Source organism: Oncorhynchus keta, chromosome 35 (genome assembly GCF_023373465.1).
Source record: "Oncorhynchus keta strain PuntledgeMale-10-30-2019 chromosome 35, Oket_V2, whole genome shotgun sequence".
Classification (NCBI taxonomy): domain Eukaryota; kingdom Metazoa; phylum Chordata; class Actinopteri; order Salmoniformes; family Salmonidae; genus Oncorhynchus; species Oncorhynchus keta.
Window position 1 is genome coordinate 68,755,912 of NC_068455.1, and position 10,737 is coordinate 68,766,648.

At 42.6% G+C, this 10,737-nt stretch overlaps 1 protein-coding gene across 3 annotated transcripts; it reads left to right on the forward strand.

Moving 5' to 3' along the window:
* Nucleotides 1-424: 424 nt before the first annotated feature.
* On the forward strand, nt 425-8,595 carry LOC118368911 (uncharacterized). Of its 3 annotated transcripts, none has more exons than XM_035753393.2 (7): nt 425-1,226; nt 1,824-1,945; nt 2,289-3,767; nt 3,886-4,122; nt 4,216-4,440; nt 4,617-4,683; nt 4,779-8,595. In XM_035753393.2, the coding sequence occupies exons 1-7, from the start codon at nt 1,055-1,057 to the stop codon at nt 5,939-5,941; spliced, it is 3,465 nt and encodes a 1,154-aa protein (XP_035609286.2). In that variant the 5' UTR covers nt 425-1,054; the 3' UTR covers nt 5,942-8,595. The 3 variants fall into 3 exon arrangements, with proteins under 3 accessions (XP_035609286.2, XP_052353408.1, XP_052353409.1); XM_052497448.1 differs by having other exon boundaries at nt 425-1,128; XM_052497449.1 differs by having other exon boundaries at nt 425-966.
* Nucleotides 8,596-10,737: the final 2,142 nt, after the last annotated feature.

Here is a 10,737-nt window from a genome sequence, read left to right on the forward strand (position 1 = left end):
GTAAACGGCATTAGAAATCAGGATAGGTAGTAACTGTGTATATATGCTCAATTAAATAATATAATTAAAAAGTTATAACATTTATCAACACAATTTTAGCAGTACATGACACACATAACAAGTATGTTGTTCACTGCAACAATAACAGTAGCTTGTCTCAAATATAGCATGGAGCAAAAAGTGTGACAACACATGTGCCGGTACCACTTTGCATCATATTTCTTACGATCTTCAAAAATTAAATATGCTTGTATTAAACGTGTGCCTTGCACAAATGTGTGTGTTTGTATTCAATGTGTGACTGTCAAACCTCAGATGGACAAAAAAAAAACGATGGGCGGGGTCAGAAGTGTGCGGAGTCAAACGTCTGATTCCGCCCACATTGAGCCAGCCGAACTGCACACTGCAGTCAGGGGTACTTGGACTTTTTTGCGCAGCCCTTGACTTTTTGGGGGAGAAATGAAACCGGAAGTTGCAAAGCAACACTCACGTTGGGGCTCGAGATACTATCTAATTTCGACTAGCTACTTTCGGTTCATGTCCTTTGCTGATACCACATTCCTGACAAGTTTGTACGTATAAAAAAATATATGTAAACGAGTAAAGGCATACATAAAGTAAGAATTTAACGTGTACATGTTGATTCATAGTCGTAACATAGGGTTTGTACGTTTACAAATGTAATTTAACGGTTACGTTTCATGTTTCACGGATCGCTTTTCTTACAATCCTAACAATTTCCGTATGATCAATCTACTTGCACCCGCTGCAAAACACTCCTACCTTGGCGCCCGGGACATATTAATCGAATCTCCTCAAGAGTGCCACAAATTCACGGAAGTTGATTTGGCGATGGTCTGGACTGACAAAATCTGGACCTATAATAGACGTCTATTTTTGGGCCAGGGCGGACCATATCTAAAGTTCAAGCAAATATGATCAAAATATAGGAGTCGGAGCGTGCATGTAGTGTCGTCTACGTATTCTCCTCGATCGACTGATTTGCTCTTTCTAACAGGGTCAACGACAAATAATAGCCAGGCTACTTCATAATATGGAAGTTTTCAAATACCCTGTTTTCTTCGAGTGCCAGACTCTGGACCCACCACAGAAACATATGATAAAAAGGTACTTTGGAATTAAACGTAAATCTGGTGGCGGAGATTGTGGACCAGTAGAATCAGTTGGTGACAAAGTCTACAAGATCGCATTTATTGACCAGACAGGTACGAAAATGTTTAGGCTAAGTGATTGAATATGGAGTGCGGTATGACCATATAGCCAAGTCTTGCCAAAGTCGTTCATAAGTGAACGTTTGTTTTTCAATATGTGTCTACATGTTTAATATGTATTATTTGTATAGGGCTACACTTGGGTAAAACAATAATATTTGAAGTAGTATTTGTAGTAGGATGTGTTGAATCTGAATGTTTTTCAGACATACACAACATATAAATCTGGTATCGGCTTAAGTTTCACTTCACCATAGCCAGGCTACGCTTATGCAGACAGGCATGCGCAAATGCATTACTTTGGCTTTTCATTATATTGATTAATTCTACAGTACTTTATCAATCTAAAAAGGGAGAAAGTTGTTATTTTAATAACTTTTAAGATTTAATAACTATAGATATACATATACATACAGTATATTACTTAATAGATTATAGCACAACTCCTCTAGCCTATGTAGCCTTTAACTCTTCAAGTCCTGGAGTGAATGCAAAAGGCTTAATATATAGTACAACTTATTATTATTGTTGGTATTGTTATTACTAGTACTACATGACTACAACAACTCATTATGACTCTATCTCTTCCAGTCCAGGAGAGGGTACTTCAGAAACCTAATCATGTTTTGGAGATGCCTGGAGGACCTCTCTTCCTCACTCTGAGAGACAGCCTGGAGCCGCCACCCACAACAACCTCCCCAGTCAGTAGTCAGGTGAGGCCAGACTATACAGACACACCAAAACAGAGTCACATATCACCATGACGACAATGCACTGTTATTGTATTTGCACTGTTATCCCACACTTGGATGTTTGCCAGTGTGTGAGGTATAAATGTATGGTTTTGTAATATTGAGGGAATATAGTCATTTTAACTAAATATAACCATGTTAAAGTAAACTGAAAAATACCTCCACGCTAGAATGGAGAATCATCAGATATCCCAGAAGCAGTTGTACTGTTGAACTGCAATAATACACAGAAAGATAATAAAATATTGTTGTCATGACCACAGTGAAATTACACTGCAATGACTCACTTGTTTTCCAAATCTAGAGTCACCACTCCCTCCCGTTCGACACATCTCCACCTGGTGGTCAAGAACATGTACTCCATCATCTGAGCACAGGGAAGCAGGAGAAGATCAGGACCACCTGTCATCTGGGACAGGTCCAGCTCCTTCTTCTAGGTGAAGTGATAGAGAAGGATCTAGGTGAGGTTGTTCCAGGGGTGAAGGTGACGCGCCTTGACTCAGCTCAGCTGGTCCTGCATGGCTACGCAAATGAAGTCCAGGCAGCCAGACAGTTGGTTACGGATAAGATCTCTCTGGTGCTGGAGCGGGTGGTGCCTGAGGTGTCCCGCCACCTCCTGTCCTTCCTGAGGGAGGAGTATGGGAGGCCTGGGAACCTGAGCAGTCTGCTGGGGTTGGGACTCCATGTGGAGGTAGAGTTGGGGGATACAGAGCTCCGTCTGTTCTCCCTCTCCTCTGGGAAACTGGACCAGGCTGAGAAGGATCTGCTGGGGGAGTTTGGGGAGGAGAAGATTGACGTGCCCAACGGTGCCCTCCTGGCTGAACTGAAATCTAAGCTTGAGACGAAGGTGAAGGAGATGAACCAGAGCAGATGCAGGGTGGTAGCCAGGTATGGTCCTGGGTGTAGAGTGCAGCTGCTGGGCCACATGAAGGAGGTTCAGGACCTGAGGGACGAGATTGGGTCCTTTCTGATGGGCAGGTCCAGTGTAAGAGTCGTGAGACACCATCAACAGAATCAGGATGGCGTAGTCAGCGAAGCAGGAACCGGATCTATACAGGAGGAGATGGTCGCAGCCACCAGCTATCGCCTCCGTCTGGGACTGCAGGTAGTTGTTTGTCAAGGTGACATCACCAAGGAACAGGTGGATGCGCTGGTGAACGCAGCCAATGAGGACCTGGATCATGCTGAGGGCGTGGCTGCAGCTCTGAGCCGGGCGGGGGGGCCTGAGGTACAGCGGGCCAGCAGGGATCTGGTTAGGCAGATAGGTAGAGTGCCCACAGGTACAGTGGTAGAGACTACAGGGGGGAATCTGCCTTGTAAGATGCTGCTGCATGCAGTGGGACCAGTAGGGGGCAGCGTAGGTGGGAATGAGCGCCCTCTGCTGGAGAAGACAGTAAAGGCAGTCCTGGATCTGGCAGAGACCATGGAACTCCAGACCCTGGCCATGCCCTGCATCAGCTCAGGGATATTGGGCGTTCCTCTGAAGGTGTGTTCTGAGGCCATAGTCTCTGCAGTGAGGGACTTTGGGAGGAAACAGCACATCCTTACCAAGGTCACTCTGATTGATGTGAGTGGAGAGGCAGTGAGAGCCATGCAGGAGGCCTGTGATAGGCTGTTAGAGGGGAAGAGGGAGTTTCCTGGATGGGAGGTAGAGTCCAGCACCACCACTACCACTACACATGCTCCTCAGAGAGACACCACTGCTGCCTCCCCCAGGGGATCAGCTGCTCCAGAGGTCTGTGTCCAGGTGGAGATCATCCAGGGAACCATAGAGAAACAGCAGGTGAGAGAGAGACACACTGACATGGCCACAGCCTTGATTCAACAACATTCTGTGAATTAGGTTGACTTCATACTGACTCAATGTTCTCTCTTTTTTTCCCATCTCTTTTTCTCTGAAGGTGGATGCCCTGGTGTCCCCCATGGTTGGCAGTGACCCTCTCTCCTCCCGTGTTGGTAATGCGTTGTTGGAGGCAGCTGGAGCAGGGATGATGAAAGCGTTTGCGAGGAAATCAGGGGGACGGACTGCACCTGGTGACAACGTCCTAGTGGAGGGACTGTCTGGTCTCAGCTCTGGCCGTGTCTTCTTCCTCAGATGTGCACACTGGGACAACAACCCCCAAGGACCAGCAGTACAGGTGGGTCGTGTGTGTGTGTGTGTGTGTGTGTGTGTGTGTGTGTGCTGTTACCTTTGAACCTCCATTAACCCTTGACCTCTGGTCCTCTCTCAGGCTCTGAGGCAGGGTGTGAGGAAAATTTTGACCTCTTGTGAGAACCGGGGCTTCCGTTCCGTTGCCTTCCCTTTAGTTGGAACTGGTGTGGTTCTCCAGTTCCCTGACAATGTGGTAACACAGGTTCTGCTAGAAGAGATCCGTACGTATGAGCAGAACCGAGCAAGCAGAACCCCCTTCCTTGTCCGCATCATTGTCCATCCAAATGACAGAGATTCTACCAAGGTGAGCAGAGACTTTTGAAGAAGGTCTCACTCAGTGCATTGGGGAAAACATCCTTTAACTTCACTATTTCAGCCAAGCCATTTTATAATACTGTCATACATCCATAATTATAGATGTTTTCAATAATAACAGTTACAGTCCTTCATTGCAGTTGTATTGTTTGTTCTAATCTACAGGCTTTTCAGAATGCCCAGAATGCTTTGCATCTCAGAGGGTTCGTATTAGGCACTCGACCAGAGCAAGGTGAGTTACAACACTTCACCCCCACCTTTAAATCAAATACATTATTACTATATGATTGATCCATTTCAAGTTATAATTCTGAACCCTCCCTATAGACATCAGGATTGTGCTGCTGGGGAAAACCGGAGGAGGTAAAAGCAGTGCTGGAAACACCATCTTCGGACAAGATGATGTGTTCCTCGTAGACAGTTCCTCCATCTCCGCAACACAGAAATGTAAAGCTCATACCAAGAACATCAAAGGGAGAAACATCACCCTGATTGACACACCTGGATTGTTTGACACTGACATCCCTGAAGAGGAGCTGAAACCTAAAATAGTTAAATGTATAACAGAATGTGCTCCAGGGCCACATGCCTTTCTCATTGTACTGAAAGTTGAACGGTACACAGTCCACGAGAACGAAGCCGTAGCGAAAATCGAGACATATTTTTCACCAGAGGCCTTCAAATATGCTACAGTCCTCTTCACTCATGGTGACCAGCTCAATGGTTTGACCGTTGAGAAGTTTGTCCAACAGAATGCTGAACTGAACAAGCTCGTGGAGAAATGTGGAGGCCGCTATCACGTAATCGACAACAAATACTGGAACACCAATCAGCAGGGTCAGTACAGCAACCAGTACCAAGTAGCAGAGTTACTCAACACCATAGAGAAGATGGTGAGAGATAACGGAGGAGGGTTCTACACCAACGAGATGCTCCAAGAGGCAGAGAGATTAATACAAGCAGAGATAGAGGCTCTTAGGAAGGAGTTAAAAGGCCAGATGTCAGAGGAAGAGATGAGAAAACAAGCCAAGAAAAGAGCAATGAAGAAACTCCTGATCAAATGGTCAGGGATAGCAACAGGTGCAGTGGTAGGAGCTTTTCTTGGGGTGGCACTGGTGATAGGGATCCCACTTCCATTCGCTACAAAACCACTGGTTAATTTAGTCAAACGTCAGATAGCAGCTTCAATGACAATAGGGCCAGCAGCCGTGACAAAGGTAGTACGACCAGTACTTGTAGCAAAGAAAGGGGCGACCATGAGAGGAGATTCAAAGACAGGTGCAGGGGTAGGCATAGCTGCAGGAGTTGTCGTTGGGATGGCCGCAATAGCAGGAGGAGTAAGAGGAGGGATAGTAGGAGCTACTGCAGCAGAGGAGGCAGAGACAGTACAGGAGGCAGCAGAGAAAGCAGCCAATGCTGTCTACCATGATGCTACGCGTCTTCATGACCAAGCAGGACACCTTCTGCTAAGGGACAGTAACTCTAAGTAGATGAGATATTATTATTATTATTATATATATATTTTTAACCTTTTATTTAACCAGGCAAGTCAGTTAAGAGCAAATTCTTATTTTCAATTACGGCCTAGGGGTGGGTTAATGACAGATCTTTACCTTGTCAGTTCAGGGATTCGATCTAGCAACTTTTCGGTTACTGGCCCAACACTCTAACCACTAGGCTACCTGCCGGCCCACTCAGTGAGCTGTACTCTGCCATAAGCAAACAGGAAATGCTCATTCAGAGGTGGCGCTCCTAGTGTACAATAGCTGCTTGTCCAACATATGTAGCTGCTTGTCCAAATATATATATATATATATATATATATATATATATATTTGATAGTTTTTTTAAAAATCAAGGGATATGGTAGCACATAGGACTGTGGCAGTCATGAAATGTTGTCAGTGGGTCATTGTCATGCAAAAGACTGCTGGTCTCACTGTAATTGACTATTAATGAACATAAACACGTTTAGCATTTGGATGCCTCCACTCATACCAGCTGATACAAGCCACTGATGTGCACTTTTGGAACATCTACATTTAAAAAGTTTAAATCAATTGAATTTACACCAAAGCAATAAACCTATTATTTATTTTAGGAAGGTCTATATAAACATTATGATATGAAGAAAATGTATTTCAGAAAAACAGAATGTTATCTGGCAAAATGCCCCATCTGGCTATGCGCCATACCATAGTCTGTAGGCTTGTTCATTTAGCAGACAAGATATGCTTGAGTCCCGTTCCAATAGTTTATAACATGTGATTTTATAGTAAGATTAATGTAATTGAACTTAGCCGAATAAAATAGATAGGATATTTGTCATATTCTGGAGCGAGTGCGCATATGAAGTGGCTATGTTGAGCGTAAAAGTGATCATTTGAAGCAGGTCCTAAAGAGGTATATTGTACAAACCTTAAAAATCCAAATATATGGACTGCATGATGCGACTTTAGGCTATTGATGATTTGAGAAAGTCGCAAAAAAACTTGGCGCTCCGGTCCTTGCCTGTGGCTGCACAAGCTGTTCTCTCATATTTTTATTTAGTATTATTTTTTTCACCCACAGTTTAATCTTGCCTTTACTAATATGTCAAATTAATTTAAATTTAGAATGGGCCATTATCAAATGGGCAGGAACAGAGGCGGGGAAGTATGTCATCAGTATGCACTCGAATAGCGAATAGAAGCCGCTTTCCTGACAGTATTATAATTATTTTTTTAACTACTGACGTAGGCTACTCGTTTTTTCACCCCACACATCAACCACCAAACTCTGTATGCTATGGGCTCTCCAACCCGGTTCCTGCAGCTAACAAGTGCTTAATTTGGCCAACCAAGTTAAATCTGTGCGGAAAATTTAAAGTAACATGTTTTAACAACTAAACATAATTAATTAAACTGTTGACAGCCCCTCTCTCAGCGTGCTCCAATAAGAAATGAAGGAGAGATGGAGATGGAAATGCACGGTGGTGAGTTAGTCTGTAGCTAAAGGTAATGTGTCAGTCAGCCTATTAGTTATTTAAAAAAACTATTACTAGCCTATTCAAAATCAAGTACAAATGATCTATAATTGTTGACTAACTGAATTTGAATAGGATAGACCAATTATGTACCATAGACATCATAAAATCGTTTTTTTTTTAAATGTTTTTTTGACATGCATATCATGTGGTAGGCTATGTGTTGTATAATGGCACAATCATTATTTAAATGCAGGGTTTTTTTGGGCTTGGCCTCATATATATGAGTATTGTGTATGCATACGCACTTATATGTGTGTTTTTGAATTAATCATCACCTTAGCGCTATCCATTTCATTGTGTTAGGCTTTGAAGCGACATCCACATCCATATTTTCCACTCAGTTTCAACCTGTCGTTGAACCTCTTTCTTCAAACTGATAGATCAAATCACATTTATTTGTTACATACACATGGTTAGCAGATGTTCATGCGAGTGTAGTGAAATGCTTGTGCTTCTAGTTCCGACAATGCAGTAATATCTAACAAGTAATCTAATTTAACAATCACAGTGAGATGAGTTTTAAAAGCACATACTGTTTTGATGATGTGTTTGATGTGATTTTCGATTGCATTTGCATTGATTTCAGAGTGGTTAGAGGGACAATAGAGCAATCTGATGACCGCGAGTTGTGTACTACCAGACCGCACAAAGGGAGATTACCGTGACTCTAAGGTCACATGGCATTTTACTGCGTTCATGACTCATGACAGCCAGTGTGGCGGTAATATAGTCACCGCAACAGCCGTAGAAAATGATTATATATTTTTTTCTGGGCCATGACCATCCATAGGTTTATGGTTCACACATCTGAATTATTTTATTTTATTTCACCTTTATTTAACCAGGCAGGCCAGTTGAGAACAAGTTCTCATTTAAAACTGCCACCTGGCCAAGATAAAGCAAAGCGACACAAACAACAACACAGAGTTACACATGGAATAAACAAACATACAGTCAATAACACAATAGGAAAAAAATATATATACAGTGTGTGCAAATGAGGTAGGATTAGGGCGGTAAGGCCCTAGTGGGGAAATAATTACAATTTAGCAATGAAACATTGGAGTGATAGATGTGCAGAAGATGAATGTGCAAGTAGAGATTCTGTGGTGCAAAGGAGGAAAAATAAATAAAAAATAACAATATGGGGAGGAGATAGTTGGATGGGCTATTTACAGATGGGCTATGTACAGGTGCAGTGATCTGTGAGCTTCTCTGACAGCTGATGCTTAATGCTAGTGAGGGAGATATGAGTCTCCAGCTTTTGTGATTTTTGTAATTCATTCCAGTCATTGGCAGCAGAGAACTGGAAGGAAAGGTGGCCAAAGTAGGAATAGGCTTTGGGGGTCACCAGTGAAATATACCTGCAACTTTAGCTTGTACAGTTAGTAAGACTGTTTATGCACGCTCTGATTCAATCTTGGAGGTGAATGCCCGAAGACAAGTCTTAGTGGATTATTATTCATTAAGATATTAAGGATCATTGAGCAAAAACATGAATACCCAAGAGCTAGAAGGTCTCATGAGCCACTTGATTGGAAAACAATTTTGTGGAGTATGGGCTCGTGATGAACTACCTATTGAGAAATGGAAGGATCGACCGGCCATGTTTATTGTCAATACCCATCCTAAACACATGCCTGGTGAACATTGGCTAGCTGTGACATTAGAAGATGAAGGAGGTAGAAAAATCTAAACTTTTTTCACTCCTATGGAATCCCCCGTTTTTTCCCATTTCCCCATCTATTAAACAGTTTTTGAACAAAAATGGATCAAATATCTACTACAGCATCAAACAAGTACAAGATAATCTTTCTACTACATGTGGCCAACACTGTGTATTCTACCTATGCCAAAGAGCCCATGGAGTTTCTTTTGAAGATGTTATGTCTCTTTATAATGATGATTTAAGAAGTAATGATAGCACCGTAGATTGTTTGGTTAGAAAATATCAAACGTTTTTTAAGTATGTGTCCTTTTAAGACCCTATAATCAAGGTGTAGGCTCAAGTCAAATTTTTAAATAATGTCACAAATGTTAAATTGTATCATTTTTTAAAATAAAATGTATTGAATTCAATAAAAGTCATTCAGAAGTCATTCAAAAGTCTAACCTCCCTGAGAGATCAGGATTAGGAAAAGGTCCGGAGGCGTTCAGGGGTGAAGACTCATCCATAAATGAGTTATTGTTATTGTTCAAAAGGGGGAAGGGTTCCAAGAACATCTTTAGGGGTGCTGTAGCTCTTTAAAGGGTTTTCTTTTAAAGTTTGAATCTGTTGGTGAAGCTTATAGTTTGGTACAACTGAGAGTGGAATGTTGAGGATTGCCAGGGCTTTAAGAAACTGACGCCACCGAGGAGGTCTTCTGTCATCAGCAATCTTGTGGGATGCTGTGGTACTTTTAAGCAAGTCTATCATATGAGAACCCTTGACAACCTCTCCCTGAAAGATAAACTCTCCTTTGCCATTCCAAGTAGCGGACCCCTTTAAGTATTTTATTTTGTTCATAATGCACCTAACATTTTTCCTGTTACGTGCTGGAACATGTGTCAGCATGTCATGCATAACATTATCTTCAACATGCATTTGATCTTCAACCGGTAAGATCTCCAGTCCAGGAATTACAGGGGCAGGGCTCTCTCTATGCTCTTCATTCTTTGAGGGTTCCAGTAGGGAAAGCGATAAATGGTTGGTTTCTCTCTCACTGTCAAAACTCCCACCGAATGTGGCTCCTCTTCCTGTTCGGGCGGCGCTCGGTGGTCGTCATCACCGGTCTACTAGCTGCCACCGATCTCCTTTTCCTTTTCTGTTAGTTTTGTCTTATTGGTTCACCTGTTTCTTGTTTGGGTTTTGGTTAGGGCCATTTAAGCCGGTTAGGCCCACCTGCTTTTGTGCGGGCTTGTTCCTCTGTTAGTTTGTGGATGTGCATTTGCATTGTATTTTCTCCGAACTGTTTGGGTCCTGTTTTTGGGTCGGTCAGTTTTATGCGCCTGGTGTTTTTGGCGTGGTCGTTTTTTACCGGAATAAATAGGATTGTCCTAACCCTCTGCTCTCTGCGCCTGACTCCAAACCCACTACTCCTAGAAGACCTGACACTCCCCTTGTTTTACCAAGGCCAAATACCTTTGCAATAGTTTTGTGTATTTTTGGACCTTATCATAGGGATTCAATCCTTTTCTGTTCAAAATATCCCTCATGGCCATATCAAATCATTTTCCGCTGTTTGATATTTTCAGGATCCTGTAATTGATGTTTCAGTC

Excerpts from the sequence above, each read along its gene's own strand:
- LOC118368911 (XM_035753393.2), top strand. The coding sequence starts at position 1,055 with ATGGAAGTTTTCAAATACCCTGTTTTCTTCGAGTGCCAGACTCTGGAC. Across the intron at positions 4,123-4,215 it reads CCCAAGGACCAGCAGTACAG|GCTCTGAGGCAGGGTGTGAG; the intron begins GTGGGTCGTGTG and ends GTCCTCTCTCAG. Across the intron at positions 4,441-4,616 it reads ATGACAGAGATTCTACCAAG|GCTTTTCAGAATGCCCAGAA; the intron begins GTGAGCAGAGAC and ends TCTAATCTACAG.